Source organism: Bombyx mandarina, chromosome 19 (genome assembly GCF_030267445.1).
Source record: "Bombyx mandarina strain Sakado chromosome 19, ASM3026744v2".
Taxonomy (NCBI): domain Eukaryota; kingdom Metazoa; phylum Arthropoda; class Insecta; order Lepidoptera; family Bombycidae; genus Bombyx; species Bombyx mandarina.
Window position 1 is genome coordinate 8,391,646 of NC_143225.1, and position 21,911 is coordinate 8,413,556.

At 34.4% G+C, this 21,911-nt stretch overlaps 1 protein-coding gene across 2 annotated transcripts in view; it reads left to right on the forward strand.

Annotated features, from left to right (window-relative positions):
* Src42A (Tyrosine-protein kinase Src42A) overlaps positions 1–21,911 on the forward strand; it is a 59,195-nt gene that overhangs the window by 16,509 nt on the left and 20,775 nt on the right. The window contains exons 1-2 of one of the 2 annotated variants that reach the window (XM_028187609.2): positions 8,762–10,706; positions 19,501–19,622. In XM_028187609.2, the coding sequence (XP_028043410.1) occupies positions 9,097–10,706; positions 19,501–19,622 (1,732 nt within the window). In that variant the 5' untranslated portion in view covers positions 8,762–9,096. Of the gene's footprint in view, positions 1–8,761; positions 10,707–19,500; positions 19,623–21,911 lie in introns of those variants that run through there. The other variant, XM_028187611.2, reaches the window with a different exon arrangement.

A 21,911-nucleotide genomic window follows, 5' to 3' on the forward strand; every position in this document is an offset into this window, starting at 1 on the left:
ATATTAAAGAAGTATAATATGTTTGACAATAGAACAATAATAATGTTTAAACTTATAATTTCAATTAAATATAGTCGAATTTCGACTACTGCGGGGCCACTAGTTATCATTAAATGGTGGCAATAATTATTAATGGGTTTTTCTCCAGATTTATTTCTATTAAATTGGCAGATAAACAAGAATTGAACGCAGTCGTCGTCAATGCCGTTAACGCTTTTATTAATTTAATGTAGTTGTCCTCCGTGACTATTTGTGAACACGTAAGACGATATGAACACGAACAGTTATGCTACTCATTCAATACTTATAATATTTTGAATAATAGTGCAGAATGAAATGACAAAGAGAAAGTATGTGAAACATGTTATTGTTTTTATATTTAATCAAAATGTTGCGTGCCTAAAAACCCACTGTAAACGCATCAAAGAAACTATTTCTGCACCTAAATAATAGTCGCAAGGTACAAAACATTTCAGAAGTGCACACTAGCGTCCATAACCTGATTCAATATGACAGGTTACACTCAATTTACTGCAGCTAATGTCGTAGATAAACTGTAATTTTCTACAAATAAACCCTAAGATAAAACTTCAGATGTTGAGCATTGTGGGCGCTTGTGCCTCCGTTGAATATTTATCGAGAAACACGGTCTATTTTTATTACATTTGACTCGGAATTTACAATATCTGAAATAAAAAAAATACTGTCTGGGAATTAATTATACATCCTATTGTATTTTCTTCGGTTTTCGCAAATACAAGACAGAATTAAAACAACTTTAACTGTTTAATTTCGGGCTTTTTATTTCCAACGCTTCGATTATTTTGCAGTGTTTAATGTCCTAATTACTAAATGTCGTCTAATTATTTATATAAACATTTATAAGAAATAATTAATATAACACACTCAATTATTTTTATCATTATGCGCCTTTTTTCCCCGTATAACGCATTTCAAATAATAACCATAACTAAACCTTCTGAGACAACACGTAATCAACGAGGATATATTTTTATATATAGACGACTTTTTTTCTTTTCTTTTTTGTTAAAATTCGTTTGAAATAAATTTCAAATCAGATTATTGCGACGATATCTTTTTACTTGCAACATAGTTTAGTAACATTGTTAACCCTATTTAAACCCTATTTACTTGCAACATAGTTTAGTAACATTGTTGTACTATTACACATCTTCTGGCAGTTTTCTTACCGGTTAATTCACAGGCAGCCGTTCTCTATTCGTTTTGCCTTGGTCCTGTAAATTCATTACTTGGCGATACAGTATATTTTACGACGTTGCGTTTTTTTGTTTTGTTTATTTTTATTTTTATTTAGAGCTTGGAAGGGAGAATGCGGATCGCAGGACATATGCGGGCGCCGTCCAGTCGCGCCACAAGCAACTTTCTACGCTTGCGTCTAGAACGCAACCTCTTAAAACCGTAATCTGCAGATTGACGTACCTTCGAGATGCTTACAACAGGCGAATTAAATTACACATTAGTACCAATAATAACCAATTATCGACATTGACCCCTCTCGTTTCCCATGAGTTTCTCTATAACCATTATTCACCAAATTGCATCGTAAATTAGAAAATCAATAACTTGATTTTATTACAATTGTGTAGATTATAATTTATGAAGCTTGCTGTAAAATCTTTGGTTAGACTGATAATATTTACGAAAAGAGTCAAAATATCGCTTTCTTTAAAAAAAAAACAGTTTCATTCGGGTCATTGGACGTTGGAGCAAATGTTACATTGGACAATGTTTTAACATAAAAGTCAAGCTGTTATCGGGTGACCACATCTATTTCTACGTAGATTTGCTAAATCAGTCACGCGTGGCGTCTCTATTACGCAAATTAATAGCCGTGCCAACCAACTCCGACTGGCCGATTCAAAAATCTTTAACTCGCCAGCTAGATACGGTTTGATTGTTAAATTACAATCTGAATGATCTAGTAAAAAGTGTCGAACATTATTTATATTATCACATTTTGTAAATTGTCGGCGGTATTATATTCTTGTTAGTAGCTTAGTAGTAAGCGCTGGTAAGATATATTTTATTTATTTATGAAAACACCTAAAAGACGAAGTAAAATGCAGCTTTTATCGCGATTATTTAAGTAATTAGCAGTAAGCAGCGGCTTGCTTGTGAGTTATGGTGACCACTTACTATCAGGTAGACCGTCTGATTGTCTGCTTGTAAAGGTAATAACGATATTCATTAACCTTATATTCCAAATAAAAATCTTGACATTTTTCTTTAGCAAAATTACGATAAGACTAATTTTAATATTTATAACATCTGTTTTTTTGGTCCAAATATATTATAAAAATGTTTGCAAAAGTGTTTTAAATAGGTTACCAATACAATCACGTAACAAGCCTCTTTTCATTTCTGTTTAGGTAGAAATAAATTAAATTCTGTTTGTTCTTAATAGCATCACTTGACAACGCGTCAATCGATTTGGCTATTTTGGCGTGCTTCCGATCCGGTGGTAGACTCTGCGAAGCACGGCTCTTGCTATGGTTCGAGTTAGCAACGTCGTCAGGTTGAGCCCTGTGAGCTCACCTACTAGTTAAGGTTACGCTGAAATAGCCTCAAGGCTTTCAGCAAAGGTAGCAAAAAAAAGCGGACGAAGTCGCAGGCAAAAGCTACTTCAATAATAAATTTTAAATTTGCTCAATGCTAAAATGTGATTCAGAGTTACTTGATCAAACATAACTTGTACTGAATAATTTTATGATGGAAGTAAAAAATCGCTCCGCGAATTAGCCGGGCGGGCGCCGACTCCTGGCGCCGGCCGCGACTCGCCGATCACGCCGACCGTTGGCTTCCTCGAACCGCGATATCTCTGCTTCGTGTCATACACATCGGATTATCGTTCGAATACAATCCGTCAAAACGAACAGCCTCAATAACAGCAGAATTAAAATATGCACGAGGAAATAACAGCAAAGGAAATAATAATGAAAACACCTAAGGTCTTGGATTTTTCGTGAGTTCTGAATATGATAAAACGTTATAGACTATTCAAAAGGCAGGAACCTAAAATGTAATAGACGCAGAATTAAACTTTAATAGTATTTTTTTACTCATGAAGACTTATTTTTAACTAGCGGCCCGCTCCGGCTCCGCTCGGGTTTTTAACAAAAATTTCAACGATATTTGACGTTTTATTTTTTTAAATAAAAGAACACTTATTGCGGCACAACTATAATACTTAGATATATGCTGTCGCGACACTTTTTGTAAATAATGATGTGTTCTACAAAGTCGTACTACATTATTTTATTCTATCATCAATAGTTTTCGCAGGGCACGCGATGTAAAGAATATTTTAGATAATTTTTTTACACCTTGGGTTACATTATTGGAGTTTTAGTAAGAATCCCTAATTTTTTTCAAAAAATATTATAGTCTATGTCACTCGGGAATAGTGTAGCTTCAAAACAGTGAAATAATTTTTCAAATCGGTTTAGTAGTTTCGGAGCCTATTCAATACAAAAGAACAAATAAATCTTTTCTCTTTATAATATTAGTATAGATTTTTTTTTATTATATAGTGGAAAATAATCCAGAAAACAAAGAATGTGGCAGTGCTACCGTCTCAAACTTCGATAACAACAAAAATTGCAGTCGATTTGTTTATAATAATGTTCAAGGTTTTTTTATTACAAAACAGGCAAACGATAACATGATCCGCGTGCTGTCTGTTTTTTTTTTATTCTCTCGTTAAGAAGCTATAGATGAGTACATTCGATCAACGAAAACAAAATTAAAATGTCAAAGAACAAGGAGGCGTTATAAGCTTAAGCAACTTCAGAGATGCTGATTTTTTTTTTATTGCTTAGATGGGTGGACGAGCTCACAGCCCACCTGGTGTTAAGTGGTTACTGGAGCCCATGGACATCTACAACGTAAATGCGCCACCCACCTTGAGATATAAGTTCTAAGATCTCAGTATAGTTACAACGGCTGCCCCACCATTCAAACCGAAACACATTACTGCTTCACGGCAGAAATAGGCAGGGCGGTGGTACCCACCCGCGCGGACTTACAAGAGGTCCTACCACCAGTAATTAAGTAATGATTAAGATGAGATGATTAACTGCTATATTGAATGAAGAACCCTTTAATCAAATCCACCATATTCCGTACCCAAGTACGTTTTGCAGGAAAGGATATTATAGGCTATGGTCTCATCTCAATCCATAAATATTTTAGCAGCTATATCGTAAGATTTGGCAAGTCAATATAATTTTACCAACTAAACGACGTATTTTTAAATGATTATTGTTATCCGTTTACGTCATTTTAATGCCGTGTCGGCCTCGGAAGCGATTCCTGTGCAGGCTTTATACTGAAGGTATTTTTGTGATAAACTCTAAATTATGTTCTTAGTATTATTTTTTTAAATAAATTAATAACCGGGCACAAGCCGCCCACACCGCGGATTCCCTGTGTTATAGAAAGAGAGAGATATATAGATACTGATATAAGTTTATATAAATACATATATAGATAATAAACACCTAGACAAAGAGCAAAAAAAACTGTTCATCACACAAAGTTTTACCCGATGTGGGTATCGATTCCACGACCCGCGGCGCAACTATTAGGAACGCTAACTACTGCACTTTCCAGTTGGTCAGATTGAAACAATTACGGAATCACAATCACAAAATAATATATTTTATCTTACACCTTTAAACGAGCAATTCTTGTATATTAATATATATGTGTATAATCTGAATCTCGAAAACGGCTCCAACGATTTTCATAAAATTTAGTATACAGGGGATTTCGGGGGCGATAAATCGATCTAGCTACGATTTATTTTCAGAAAATGTTGTTTTATTCGTGTTTTCAATAATCAACTCTTCCCGACATGTATTGGCGAATAATAATACTATTTTTCTTAATTGAGGGCAACTAGCCGCTTTAAATACACAACAAGATGGCGTTATCAAAAAAAAATCTAGTTAACCTAAAGTACGACGGAGCTTATGATTGCTTAAGGTAAACGTGGTGATCCTAATCGTCTAATTTCAATTCTGCATCCGATGCATTTGAAGCAACAAACGTGAGTCCTACATTTCAGTAATAAATACTGCATACGTTTTTTTATACACATGTATGTACATAGTGACCCAATGAGACACAGCAGACTGCATGCTCCAAATACAATTTGTAGACAACGAAACTTTCATTTTTTGGATTTTATTTCAATTTAATTATATTTTAATTTCTTCGATTACGATTCAAATCAAATGAAAAAGAAAATAATTATTCATGAATCTAATGACCTGATATATATATTAAGAGTAATTAGAAATATTATATTTGTACATAAGTTTTTATTTATGAATTCCAAACTTTTGTAATACAATGAACGTGTTATAAATCACATTTCACAAATCTATAATTGATGTTCATGTGACGTGTATTTTATTTTCAAACAGTACATTTCGTGTTAATATCGTTCATTACACTTTCATATTTGAAGCTCGATCATTTATGCAGTGAATTGTGTTCGCGGAAATAAATGTATGTAAATAATGTACATACAACACTTCGAGCTTATCGTGAAATTTAATGAAACCTTTCCAGTATTCAGATTAAAGGCGTAATGCTTATATGAAAGGAAAACAAACGGTCGAGGCGAGAAGTACGGATGTTAATTAAATTAAAATGATTATTTGGCAAACATTTTGTGAAAAATTATCTTAATTAATAATTTAATTAAAAGCCTTTTTGACACCATATTTTCACTTGTAGCTAATCGCTGCGTTTTGTGGGCATATTATGTGGTTTAGTCGTCGCTTATTCTGCACCCAAATGACGTCATTATGTAAGGAAGTTGCCTTTGTTCGTGTTTTCTGATGTTTGCGTGACAATTTTCAAAAATAACCCTGCTTCTCTATTATTTGAAACTTCAACTACATTTAATAAATGAAAAATTATTATGATATCAATTTGCAGACACATTTCTGTTACAATTAATGGTAAATAGTACATTATTAATAATACATTGTTGTATTATTAATATTAATTTATTTACCTTATTTATATTAATATTAATAAAACAATCAAAAAATTGAATTGATTATATAATAATAAAAATTGAAATTAGATATCTTAGGTGTTACGCTTAAAATCGTTTGTCCTGTAGCAGTTGGGCTTTCCCAAATTGCCAAGAATGAAAAGTGATTCTTCGAACGATGCGAGATTTGTTTATTGACCACGGAGGTCGTTCACGATTCACGTCATACTAAAAATATTCTTGTTAAATATTCTTTGTGAATCTATATGATGTGTGTATATTCTTCTCATTATATTACGTATCCTTTCTTTGTTGGTACTATTATTATTATTATATAATTTTATTTATGCCAATTTGAAGTATCTTGCTAATGATGTTCTCTTATTTATTTATTCCCAAAATACAACGACTATAAAAAACAGTAAAAATATATTATAAGGATATTTTTTTAATTCAATTAGATTTCTTCATTGTATTTTTCTTTATGAAAATATACTTTTGAGGTACTGACACTGTCAACTCTATAATTCTTGTTATCTCTCGGATATCAACATAGCGTTCGTTGACGCTATTTTTGTACTAATTGGTATAATTGCATGAACGTCTTTGATGCAGAAATAACTATGGTGGAAAAAGAAAAGATTTCTAATAATTTTCGTTCCGAAAAGGAGATTACTAAAATTGATATTTATGCACTTTCTAATACTATTTCCGTTCCTGTTATTAACTTTGTTAAAATTATACAGTTTGATTTAAAATGTATATCTCTCTCTCTAAAGAATGATAATAGTTAGTTAGCGAAGGAAATAGGCTTTTGCGTATGGTATTACAAATTACAACACTTCTAGGTATCATTAACGACGTCATATTAAACCTGTTTAATATTAAAAGGTTACAGCTTATAGTGCTTATTCATTTTTCTAAGTAACAATAACTTAAGATGAACTTGTAAGTTTTTGCGAAACACTTATTGAATAAAAATTTATGTGCATTTTGATTGTGAATGCTCATGCGGTTTGAATTATAAATGACATTATATCTTTACGTTTTAAATTTCTTTGTAACTCGTATACTGTCTAATCCAAAGGCATTAACTAGATCGTATCGTATTTTTTTTGTTTTATCAGTCTCAAATTACACTCGGGCGATTTTAATGTTCACAATTTATTTCCACGGTGAAGAAATAACATCGTGTAATAAAAATCAAACCCGCAAAATTATAATTTGCGCAATTACTGGTGGTAGGACCTCTGGTGAGTCCGCACGAGTCGGTACCACCACCACCCTACCTATTTTCTGCCGTGAAGCAGTAATGTGTTTAGGTTTGAAGGGTAGGGCAGCCGTTGTAACTATACTTGAGACCTTAGAATTTGTATCTTAATTTGTGTGGCGCATTTACGTTGTAGATGTCTATGGGCTCCAGTAACCACTTAACACCAGGTGGCCTGTGAACTCGTCCACCTATTTAGTTTCGACATTTTGTTTAGTTAAACAGTGTTGCGCTTTCAAAAGATTTAAACGGAAATAAACATTTTGAGCCTTAATAATACGAAGAATCGTCAACGCCACTCATATACAGAGAGCGTTCATTAGGGCATCGTATGAGTAATTAATACTTGATTTGCCCGTCCCAGATACGGGTGGCGCATCGCAAGCTGAGATGGCGCCGTTCCTAACTGTCCGCAACCGATTGGTATTTGCGTTTGTCAATGTTGCACTTAGCACATGTAATAACTGCGTGCTGCATGCCGCATCTATTAACCAGTTGGCTTGTTTAATCGCTTTTTAGAAATAGAAATACCAGACAGCTTAGACAATTACCAAGAATTATCAAATTTACATTTCGTATGTGACATCGTGATAGTTTAAAACAAAATTTAAGCTTATCTTTAAATTTAAATTTTAAAGCTTAAATTTTAAATTTAAAGTAATTTAAGTTTAAAATAAAATAAAAAGAAAATTTTTAAAGCTTTGCTACAGTAGCGTATTTTACAACGTTGTTTTATCAATATCTAAATATAATTTATAGTATTTTGAGCCCACCAGCATATGTATAGTCTTTGATGCACAATGCAATATTCTGATCAGTTTATTAACTGTCCCTAACCTGAATAGAACAAACACAATTCGACCTAACTGTACCCGACATGAGCAGGGCTGACTTATGACGGCTTTGTTGAAACTCCCGCGCAAGCTGTAGTAACCATTAGACAACTCGTTCATTTCCATATCGAATGCAGTAATAAGTTATTAATCACCAAGAATCTAAATTGTTGATAATGACTATAAACGACGTCCGTGGTCGGCGAATGTTTTACTAATTTTGGTCCGCATTGGTTACGTCACCGTAACGAACCTACTTGAATTCCAGTACTTGCATATTTTATGCAAATAAAATGAAGATTGCAAGACAAGAAACAATTGGCATCAGTTTCGGTCTAGACTCCAAAAAGTTATTTAATGGTCATTTTACGTGTCGTGTGAAATTAGAATACTGTTAATTTTCAATTGCATGCGTGAATAATATCCATTAGCGTTTTAGAAAAAATGCTCATTTTGAAGTCTAAATTTATCACTCAGGTTATTTTTTTTATATAACTAATCGATTCTGGGAAGTTTTACAAAAGCCTATATAGGTCATCCATACCGTTACATAATTCGCCAGAGGAGTGCATCAGATGAAAATTGATGTATGATCGAAGGTGATGGTGCGCCGCTGGCGGGGAGCGGCTCACGCTGCGTTTGTTCGTGTGCGACTCTCACCGCCTTATCTCTCGCGACCTCCGCCGGACGCGCACGCACACCGCGCTCCACGACGCCTACTCCCGCGCCGCGATCGCGATATGCAGTCATTTAGACTTAAAGATTATGTGTTTCAGTTTTTGTTTTCTTTACTGAGTAAACGCGTAGGACGCGGTCCGGAAATGCGCCAGTGAACTTAATTCATAATACCTAATAAAAAAATTAAGGAACAATTTGTGTTATAACAAATATTAATAATTTATAAAATCAAAAACATTTAATCTAGATAAGACTAAACGACGATGGTGTCTGAGGGGGCTTTGCCCGTAGTGTGGTGTATACGCGATAATCAACTTGTGCCGCATCAGGTATCCGGTGTAAAATTACAAGGAGCTGTTACCGGAGCGCATATAGCTGCAGTTACTGATTTCTTGCGAATGGTCGCCGGTACTCCGATAGTTCTACCACATACTTCTGTTACAGAAGACCTTGAAAATGATATCAATCAACAGAAAGAAAATTCTACAAGAAGACGTAAAATGTCTATGCAAGTGGAAGTGCCATGTGTATTCCTCTCTGAAAGTGCGCTACAGAAGGCGAAAAGTCGTAATAATTCTCGTGAGGAAAAGGTAACAACATTTGAAAATTTGTCAGCGGTAGCTAAAAAACTTTTAGAATTAGAAAATGCACCAATTCTATCGAATGGTTTAGAATATATTGACTCGCAGGAGCCTTTGGAGGATCTTTGTGTAGAAGTAAATACTATAAAACAAAAATCTATAGATACTAAAACCACAAATCACGACATAATTTCACAAAGAATAACTAGAATAATAGATCTGAATGATGGGCTAGAAACCAACAATATGGGTCACATTGAGTGTGAACAAGAATCACCCCAAAGAATCACGAGAATCATTGAATTTGAAAATGATAAAACTACAAAATTCATAGAGAATGAAACACCGCAAAGAATTACTAGAATTATAGAACTTAACGAAGATAATTCTTTTTCAACAATCACAGAAAATCATGAAACTGATTCAAGTCAAAAGTTAAGTCGAATAGATGAATTAGAGAAAGAAAATGTTTTTCCTAGCATGACAAAAATTATCGAAATGGAGAATGTTATCTCAAATGAACGAAGAATCTCTTTAACAAACGAACGTGAAACTGGTGGTGGCAAAATTGAGCCTTCTTGCGATGAAGTTATTGTAAGGTCTAGGTATATTCATAAAAGTGCCCCTAGGTTTAGTCTTGATTCCTCTTGCTCCGAAAACTCTTACGTTAATATTGACTGCCTGAAGAGTTTGCAGGATGTTAAAAAAGAGGACATTGTGGATGTAAGCGCGAACACTGAAACTTCACCCACTAGTAGATGTATTCGTTCTCGCTTTCCACGAAAAAAAACTTCTGTCTGTTCAATTGGTTCATCTGATTGCGATGATGAAGTCGATGTGATATTCAAATCTAAACCTAAATCTAGTCAGTGGGTAAGTTTGGATTGGATTCCGCCTCCGCCAAAAGAAGATCCAGTGATTGCACAAGTCTGTGATAAAAATGATTTCATTACGAAATGGATAGCTGATCAAAATTCGGTGATCGTTGCCGACGAAAGAAGAAAAAGTCTTCCACCAAAATCTAATGAAATTTATTTACAAAACATGAGGAGGTTTAGTGATGGTCTACAAATATGTAAAGAAGATGCAGCCAGTGATTCGCCCGCTACAGTGAAATGGAAGTGGCAAGATCTCGTCAAACGCCACATTCAGTTACTCAAATCTGACAAAGGATTCCGACGACAAAGAGGCAGCTGGATGCGAACTGCAAGGCGCATGTCTGGAACTAGCGATAACAATAAGAACTTGGACACACAGAATTTGTATGCCCACATGAAATTAAATAATATGCTGTAAGTATTGAAATTCATTATGACATTTTCGTGTCATCTCTTCTGTATCCTAACTCGTTCCATTGAGTGTAATGAAACTGGTTATAAGTCTGAGAACTAGCTCTAAATAGTCTTAGTTGTCGTGCCAATAATAGGAATTCTAAATACCTGTATTATTTTCTGACTTTATTCGATGACTTTTAAGTATCTATTCAGAATTTGAAAAATAGCGGAATTAGTGGTTCATGAGCAGCATCGTCTGTATGGTGTTGTGATACTGTTCTGTGTTAGGAGAACAGTTCGGGGCACGCGCTTCCGCAAGGCCGTCCGATTAGAATGCAGGGTGCTCGCGTACAAGGCTGACAGGTCGGTCGGTGCACCGTCACCCACCGTCTTCCTCTCCATAGTTTGGCAACTGGAAGTCGGTCCAGGAAGTGAACCGTGAAGGTGACGCTCACGAAACAAAACAACCGATCGATCGGAAGCGGCTGTGCTTAGAATTTTTGACGTACATTTGTTCGGGAAATACATTTCCGGGCTCCTCTTCATGAATAATTGGGACATGAATAATTGATTTTAGTACTCGTTCCGAATCATATTCGTGGCTCTTTGTTGATCAGTTTGAATTCAAATTCACATACACAATTAATTTATAGTTAAAACTGTGTTGCGAAAACTTATTGCACAGGCGGATGCATTCACTTAGTTTCACCCACAGACCTTGTAAAATTTGTGTGGAATTCGTTCACCTACTATAATATATTCGCGTTTCATTGATAATCATTTGAATACCAACGATATCTTAGAAGCTGGTTCATTTTCCATACAAGATTTTGAAGTTTTACCAAACATTCTTTAATTGTGTTTGGGACTTTACAGTTCTGAAAACATCGAAGTTGTTTCAACGTTCATCAACAATCCTATTGTACTAAATACGTCAATCGTTACAAACAACATACACATTCACGTCAGTTTATTATTTCTTGCGATTTCTCACACTCATTTAAAATTCACGAAAATTCCACACCAATTTTTTTTTCACTGAATATAACAATCGTGTATTTTTATTTACCTTACACGTTAATTGTAAGCATTCATCTAACATAAAAAAATACACATTGCTAAAATAAAACTATATTTTGCTATCGTTACAAATCATTGGAAACAAATTATGTCGTTAGTTAATCGCCGATAACAAAATAAATCTTAATAAAACATTGCTTTAAATTATGATTAAAGTAATCGGAGTAGATACGGCATGATTAAATTATCGTAATACACATGAGTGTAGCTTGTCACAAATTCTTGTACACCTATTTGAAATAGCGCGTCTGCAGTTCACTGTTGTTTGTTATTTTTGTCGATGTATTCTTTGTACCTTTGATAACGTTAAAACGTGCTGTCGATTTTAGAAAATTCACAATTAGTGCCAGTGGAAAAAGTTTATGTCACAATGAAACGTGATGTTTTGTGTTATTTGTTCATGACAAATGATGAATGCAGATTTGGCCTTCAGGGCTGAAAGTCAACGTGCACGGAATCAAAAGTAACTACAGATATTTTTTCCTTATTTTCAATGTTCGTCGGTGTAATATTACAGAGCACAAAAGCTTCGATAGTTACACCCATAGGTGAGACAAGTCTTAAGTGCGCACAAGACGTGAAAATATAACAACAAAAAAAATTGTTTAATAACATCGCCTTGCTTCATGTTCACTTTCACTATCTCGGACGATTTAGGTTTCATTTCGTGACGTCTTACAGCTTCGCGGCATTAAAAATTAGGTACTGTTTTTTTTTTTTTCTAATCGCACACCGAGACTTTCTAGTGAATTATTGTGTCAACTGTTAATAATAACTTATTAATATAATAACGTGTAAAATGTGACAAAATAAAAACTCATTTTGAAAGAATAGACTAGTTAGTGCTTCATATAACAATTGAATTGATTCTTTAACGGAAAAACGAACCACGTGTAAGAAAAGCGATAGAAGTGACTTGAGCCTTATCACGACGCCTGAGGTCGTCTCCAGCGAAAGAACAATACAACTGGTTTTTTTATGATACATTCTTTGTTTTTTTTTTGCTGACATTGCCGGCTCGACTTCTCGTCCGTTCGCGTCTGCCTCTAACGATAATTATTACTTTTGCGCATGTTTCGTATGCATTCTATCTTCGTGTCAATAAATTTATCTTCTATCTCTATATAAAAAATTAATTGCTGTTCGTTAGTCTCGCTAAAATTCGAGAACGGCTGGACCGATTTGGCTAATTTTGATCTTTAATTATTTGTGGAAGTCCAGAGAAGGTTTAAAAAGTAGATAAATATGAAAATGCTCGGAATTAAATAAAAATAACGATTTTGTTTTTCCTTTGATGTGTCCCCCGTCCGACGGATTTCTTTTGTTTGTCTTAAGTTTATTTTATACAAAAGCTTAGGTCTTTTATTTGTCGATTGAGGCACTACGAAGTCTGCGCCGGGTCAGCTAGTAGACGTATAAAAATTTATTCGGTATACGGGCAATTAATCAAGATTTATTGTAACTTTTTTTTTAATTCGTTTATCGTCCTGCAGGGATCTGTCATTGCGTCGCGACGTATTCGCTGGAACGATGAGTGCGGCGCGTATCTAACGCATTTCAATTAACTATTCGCAGTAGCCACCAACGGTTGTTTCGCCGTTTCGCATCATCATTCCCTTAAGTGATTAACAAGTAGGTAGTTACACTTAACGACTCATTGTGAACTCTGCTAATAGTGGCTACCGCCAAATCATTGTCTGACGTTGTTGTGTTTTGATTTAGTTCTTATTGTTTATCATTTGATTTTTATCGGTTTGATCGCTACATACATATACATTTAATTCTATAATATATTTACGTTTGAAAACGAACTTGACAATATTTTTTGTTGCGAAAATTTTAAATTTTCCATTCGTATTCATCCATCGTAGACAGTTTGTATCCTTATCTATAACAAGACATCATAACTAACGGAGGAACCTATATTACTCACAAAAATACCGTTCGCAATACAATAATCGTCAATGGGGTTTGTGGGCCGGTTTGCATCTGAATCTTTGTTCAATTTTGAAAAAGAAAATTTTCGTAACCATGTTCATGTCTCTACCGAGATTTATTTAGATTTATTTAGTCTTTTAATAATAAATCTTCGTGTCTGAAATACAACAGATGAATATACGAAATCGTGTTAAATGCGTTTACGTTTTAATCAGGAACCTTTGATATTTCTATTTATTTACTGTACTGCAGGCTCAGTAATGAAAACGGATCTTTTACTTTCATAATTACTATTGTAAACAATAACTTATACCTAATAAGAAGATAAACAAAACAATTTAATTCATTAACAATAATGGATCCCACGGTATTACTTATTTGTTTACAATGCTGCTAGAGAACTATAGCGGCGTTTGACACATTTCATTCGACATTATTACACCAAGAAACGATTAAGGCTCTTTCCAATCAGACGTTACGTCATCTATATATTAATACGTGAAGCAAAAACTTTGTATCCCTTTTTACGAAAATTGAAAATTGAAAATTTTCTACACTTATAGAGAATATAGGTAAGAAGTGCACAATGCTAATTTTTTTTTTAAATAATATAAAAGATACATTAAATCAATAAAGAAAACATTACACACACTACATTCCATGTATTTGACGCACACACGCATGGATACTATTTATTGTCAAACTTTTGTTCTTGACGTCTGTGGTCAAATTGAGAATATATTAAAATGATATATTGTTTGGCGAAAGTTGTGATTATAGAAGTATAAAATACAATCATAATAGTGTACAAACTTACAATTCCAATTAATCGTCGTAGTAGTCGGATTTCGACTACTCCGGGCCCTCTAATATAGAAAATTTCACAAAAAAAAGTTTTTTCTTTTTATTTTACCTACGTACCTACTTCTTGCTATGTATTATGCATAAACCTAGACATTTCCTTTCCAATACAGCACACGTCTACGTTATAGTCTAATAAAAGAACCTTTCCAATCGTTAACAACTTTAGTACTCAGACCGTCTATAAATAGCTAAATCAAATCAAACTGTATCGATGCACGCAAAAAAGTATATAAATGTTTAAATCGTGTAAGTACTTGTTCGTAATAAGGAGTACCTATAATTAGATTACCCATCTAGCGAGCAGTCAGGAGCCAGCCGAGACTGGATTAGCAAAAAAAGAAGTGGCGACATGAGCCGCTCGCGAGGTTCGACGACCGACGCGTCTCCTTAACTCTTAACTCGTTATTATAAAACTCTAAGCGAAAGTCAGGTAATTAACTCTAGATAGGCGAGCCGCGTTCGTGTCAGAGGGCTGCTAATGTTAATTCGTACCTCAATAAATTAAGCCTCATTTAATTACGTTGTTTGTTAGGCCCTTTTTTAGAACTTACAATACTATTTTGAACATTCCTAATACGAGTATTCACGGATGGTAGGACCACTTGTGACTCCGTGCGGATAGGTACCACCACCCCGCCTATTTCTGCCGTGAAGCAGTAATGCGTTTCGGTTTGAAGGATGGGGCAGCCGTTATAACTATACTTGAGACCTTCGAACTTATATCTCAAGGTTGGTGGCACATTTACGTTGTAGATGTCTATGGGCTCCAGTGACCACTTAACACCATGTGGGCTGTGAGCTCATTCACCCATCTAAGCAATAAAAAAACGAGCTTACAAAAAGTGACAGGTGTACATATGTATGTATATGTTGTAATTGTGCAAACATCATGAACGCAGCCATTGAAATTACAATGTAAAACACAATAATATTATAGTTGAGTCGGCTAAGTTGAAAATATAACCAATTTCAAATCAATTGTACTATTCAATTTATCTTCTACGAACCGGAAACTTATGTAAGATCGTAGATTATTATCGATTAGGAATTTCCGTCTCCTCACATTAGTCATAACAAACCTATGGATGAAATGTTACTTTACCTGCGTATTATGCAACATATATCATAATCACATTCACCGATATGATTATATCCGTTTCATCTGTACTAATATATAAATCTACAGTGATTTTTACGGATGTTCCGTTATAACTACTGAACCATGCATCCGATTGACTTGAAACTTGGTATTTATGTAAAAAATACATGTACTTAATGGATAGGCTAATATTTATATGAGTGTTGGACTCCCTACACCAGTTGCGGGGGCGTTAATAATGAGAATATTTGTGGGGAAATAATAATGTTAAATTTAAATGCCCAGCGAAGCGGACGGGTACAGCTAGTAAGTACTATATACAAATACATTCGGTTCGTTATATATTCAAATATATCTTTCTGAGCTATCGTTCACCCGTTACTAAAATGTTTGACACTTTTACCTAGCTTTTTCTAGTCTTAGACAATAAAGTTAGTCATATTTGCACAATGTTGCTTGCACTTTCGAAAATCTGCAATTGAAACTTAACAAAATAAACATAGCGGTCGATCATCTTGTTTATATAAGTCTTAAATGAGACTGTGTTTGCAAACTAGAAAAGAGATTTTGTGGAATGTCATTCGCTATTTATTTTTATGCGCATATTAGCATTACTATTATTACACTTCGTTATCTCCGTGCATAATATACAAAATTAACCGTGTACCCAATATGTATACGGGTCCGTCATTAATATTTATGTATCCACCACATTTCCGTAATGAATTCGAAGGAAGGTGCGAAGGCTGTGTTTATACACTAATGTACGCGTATCATCGTGATTCATAATTCGGATGACGATTTCTCCCCTTACGAGGTCAAGGTCGTGCTATTTGTCTGTCACAAAGCGAGCGCCTTGTATGCAAAATTTCACGGGTTACCGGTTCATGTTTAAAGTTGTGGTTTCTCGTGTCCACTGTGAAGCCCGCGATCTACAATCTGTCCGTGAACTGTTTGTAAATAAACTCAAAATGAATAAAATATTTATTCGATCAGTAAACTTTTTGTTCGTTTTTTCCTTAAAATTTAACTTTAGTTAATTGTGCATAATTATATGTTTATCTTGTCCTAGGTAAACATATTGTTGACGAAAAAAAAACGAAAGTGTCTAGTGTACCTACCTATGCAGTTTTTTAAGACATTGAATTTTGTATTTAAATCTATCTATATATTATTATATAAAAATGAATTGCTGTTCATTAGTCTCGCTATTACTCAAGAACTGCTGGAGCGATTTGGCTAATTTTGGTCTTGAATTATTTGTGGAAGTCCAGAGAAGGTTTAAAAGGTAAATAAATATGAAAATAGGTACCCGGAATTAAATAAAAATAACAATTTTGTTTTTCCTTTGATGTGTCCCCCGTCGGACGGATTCTTTTTGTTTGTTTTAAGTTTATTTTATACAAAAGCTTAGGTCTTTTATTTATCGATTGAGGCGCTACGAAGTCTGCCGGGTCAGGTAGTCAAACATAAAAACGTAAACGTTAACATTTAATTTAACTTTAAAATAAATATCTTTTGTATATTAAAATTCACGACGGACTTTCCGTCTGTGTACAGCGTTAATAAATCATCAAATTAATTCACATCAATACGATTCTGATTGCGTTTTCCACTATCAGACCTTCGTCAGTTATCTGTTTGTAATCGATCTTTAACCCTAAGGATGCCTTCTGTGCGTGACGAGGCCCCACCGAAGGTATTATTATTACCATATTTAACTAGCCTTTCAGCACCACGATCGCATTTTATTAGTCTAACGACATTGCACACAACTTTTCCTGTGTGTTTATTATAGAGCTCACATTGTACTACACGATCTATCTTTAGTGTATTCGAATTGTAATACATATCTTCTTCTCGCATTAAAACTGTATAATCTCAAAACTTACTAATTCTACAGGAGAGTGTTTTAAAGGTTTAGCATGTGATATTTCTAATATTAATCACCTTTGCAACATTTATTCTTTATTTATTACCAGTTACATTATCTGTCTTTTAAAGTAAGATAAAATTGTGTATTCGTTTGGTTAATAGTAGACAAAACATAGGTAAACTAAAAAAATATATTACGCTCTATTGACAGTATTTATGAGAAAAATACTGGTGATACCAAATGATTCCGCATATTAACTCAGTTTCGAATAATTTTGGAAATTGTACACTTTTAATGCCAAAAGACGATATGTTCAATGACATTTCAACAATTAATATTTTGATCTGTATTGATTTACTAGCCGTAAACCACATACAATAATCTGTTTTTATAAACAGATACACGTACCCGTAACAGCTCGCAAATTTTTTTTATTTTTTTATTGCCTTTGTAGGCAGACGGGCATACGGCCCACCTGATGGTGAGTGGTTACCGTCGCCCATGGACTTCAGCAATGCAAGGGGCAGAGCCAAGTCGCTGCCTACCATACAATGAAGTCTTAATAATAAAAAAAACATACGTAATTAATTACGTTTTTATTATTCATGAATTCGATTTGGATTTCATAGCTTGTTTTTGAGTAATAACTAAAAAGAGGTAAATCGTGCAGAGTGTTACACATCCGAACTTTGAATCGCTTCTGTGATTACCGTCAACGATCTCCCGCGTGCTACAGTAGTGGAATAATTCAATAAACAATAGTAATCAGCGTCCAATCATCGGTTTATCGTCACGGACAGTGAGCACTAACAAATTATTGGTCAATCTTAGTTATCACGATAAAACAACCTTTAGACTATTTATAATAGATAATGCCTTAGGCGCTAAGTTCGCCAATGTAAATATTACATAAACACAACCATTATTAAACTTTTTTTTCCGTAGTAAAATCATTTTTATACAAAACTGCATCGTGTAATATTTTGTGAGCCATTCTGCATTTCTCGGTAACATATTATCGTCTTTTCGCATTAAAAGCGTACAATTTTCAAAAATATTCGAAATTGAGTTAATATGTGGAATTATTTGGTATTACCAGTATTTTCTCATAAATACTGTCAAAAGAGCGTTGTTTAGTTTTTTTTTTTTTTTTAGTTTACTTATGGTTTGACTAGTATTAACAAAATTAATACATAATTTTATCATACTTTAAAAGACAGATACTATAATGTAACTGGTAAAAAATAGATGTTGCAAAGATGATTTAATATTAAAAATGTCACATGTTAAACCTTTAAAACACTCTCCTATAAAATTAGTAAGTTTTGAGATTATACAGTTTTAATGCAAAAATACGATATATAAAATTATATATATTTCATAGAGAATACAAAGTTACAGCTGGTTTTTATACGTGCTGAAAGGAGAACAGAACTTTTTAGTGCTTTTTACCGTTGTGCCGTTGTACTAGTTAGATATAGTATTTTTTAATCTCATGAGCCCGACGACCTCGTCGGTCTGTCGCGAGATTTGATGCAATACCTACTACGACTATTGTCAGACCTCCGTGGCTTGATTTTGCAACCGAGCAAGAAATGAACCTGAATTGTGTGCTCCTATTTCTGCATCATAACGCAACGTTTACCTTTAGACATGACTTTTGATGAAACTCAATACTATACACTATAATCTAGACGGTGGATGATATTCGCTTTTTGCAATGGACTCGTTAAAATCGAGAGCTGTTTTTGTACTTCATGCTTTTGTTCAAAGCCTCGGCCATACGTCAATTGAATTCTGAATGGTATTCATACGTGTGAGTTGAGTCACCCATGAGCCTTACTGTTTGCGAGAGCTTACTGTAGCGCACGACATAAAAATTGCATTATTGAAATATATGTAAAAACTTGTTTGAGGTTTTTTTTTTTTTCAATGTAACCTTTGTTTTGTTTCAGATGGTACTTCCGCAAAATAAAACGGATCGAAGCGGAAAAGAAACTGTTACTACCCGAAAACGAGCATGGCGCTTTCCTTATCCGCGATTCTGAGAGCCGCCACAATGACTTCTCGCTATCAGGTAAACATAGGACTTCCCTTTGAGCAGAAAATGCTCACTTTATCTTATGCCCAGCAAAAACGGAATACAAAACCGCGATCACATTTATGGGCGTAGACAAATCTAGATTTGTATCCGATGCTGTCTATGCTATTATACGAACGCATCCATACTTGTTCTGGAATATTCGAACGCAAGAACCGGTTATTTATTTTTTTCTAAAACCCGGCGCGAGTGCCGCGTGGGAACAAAGGAGGCTCATCTAAATGGTTATTTCAATATAGACTTATTGTTATATATCTTGTACATGGAGACATAAGTTATGCCTGTGCGGGGGGATGCGCACTTAAAAACATGCAACGTGTTTATTTAAAAAGCTACTTTAAGAATGTATTCGAACAATTTGTAACATCCATACATCGCAGTAATAAGTGCAATTAAACATATAGATATCTAATGACAAAATGAGGTCCAATTAATATTATTATTGTGATCCTTAGGAAGTTTCTTGCATAAGAACTTAGGAATGTGTCGCAAGAGTATGTTCAAGGTCACATTAATTAAGTTTCTTGAGGAAAACAAAGGAAAATGGAATTCACTAGAAAATTATATACTTAAGCTACAAATGCAAAATAAAAAGTTATTTATATGTAAAATTGTCACTGAAGTATATACATATGGACGAATATAAGCTGACACGAGAACATTAATTAAATGTCGAGCTATTCAAATCAGTTGAATAAAATTCCCAATACTGTTCACAAAGCAAAAAATGGTAATAAAATATTCCAATAAGACAGCATTTTATGATTTAAAAATAAAAATCGCTTGTCAATAAAATTCTAAATTCGTACATGGACTTTTCCCGATACCTTCAAACTTTAGCACTTGATTCTGAATAATAATTATAAATATTTTAGGAATCTCTTACAAATTCTGATTCGAACAACTTCACTTCGGATCTCGTCGTCACGACTAACTGAAGTTTGTTTTAATCTAAATCTCAATAGATTGAAACCAAGGGATATCTCGATAAAGATTAAAAAATACAATGCATGTTTTATCGAATAAAATGCATTAATTCGTATTTTAAAAAAATTGAATTGCTAAATCCGCCTATCCACGATGACTCTATGACCAAGTGAATGGTATTCATTCGCTCAGTCGAAGAAAAGTCGAACACACAAGAATTCCTTGTGCTTAGTGAGAAACAGTTTGAGTGTTAAATATTTAACAATACATCACGTACTTATCACAGCAGCGGCTATTCAGTCAACTCTCTTGTGATAAAGAGTTTGATAGTAAGAAACCTTCTACAACATGCCCGACGCTATGTGAAATAAATCAAAGACACTGTTTTAAAATAAGATAATAAATACTGCGTTACGAATAACATTAATTTAGCCGACCCATTTGTTTATTATTATGAATTGATACTCGTTAATAGAAAATAATCATTGGCTCTATCGAATGAATCGAACAACTGTCAAAAGCTTGACGTTACGATTCTAAGAACAGTGATTAATGCTGATATTTGCATTTGCAAGGTCTGTGTACCAGCACAAGCTTTGAACGAGATTATTTACAAGTTATTTGACTAAATCTCAAGACAAATGTCGTCGATAAAGAACGCCATCGCTGCTCGCTTCCGAGAAAAACTTTCTATTGTGCCATTTAGAAGAAAAAAAAAATATATAGCTCTATAATATATAGCTGCTATCGATAAATAACTTCTGTGAGAATATGTTCAATGGGTGTGGAATTTATTCTTGCGCCGCGGTCAATTGTGTGGATTTGACGAACGCTTGTATTCGATAATAGCCCATCGCTTTTCGTGGCCTAAATCGAGCTAGCTGTAAATCTACCAGAAGCGATAATAAAACGTTAGAACGCCCTCCCACTGGGCACGTGTATGTTTCGACCGCGGCTTGGTTCGAACCGGAATTGAGTGGCGTAGATGAAGCTACAACCCGTGCTCTACGTTTGTTGATACACGTTACAATACAGTTGATATGTAATGTTGCGTTACGCTGGCATAACACCCTTTTTTTTTTCATTTTGATAAAAAAAAGTCCTATCTAAGCTCTTGGTCTAGAAAGACCATATCAGCGTAACCTTAACTAGTAGGTGAGCTCACGAGGCTCAAATCTGATGATGTTGCTAACGCGGACCCTAGCAAGAGCCGTGCTTCGCAGAACCTACCACCGGTTCGGAAACGCGACCCACTTAGAAGATCCGGCGAGAAACTCAGTGGGCTATAACCCCATAGTTAACCAGCTTAGGTAGAAAAATAGGGGCGTATAGGTTATT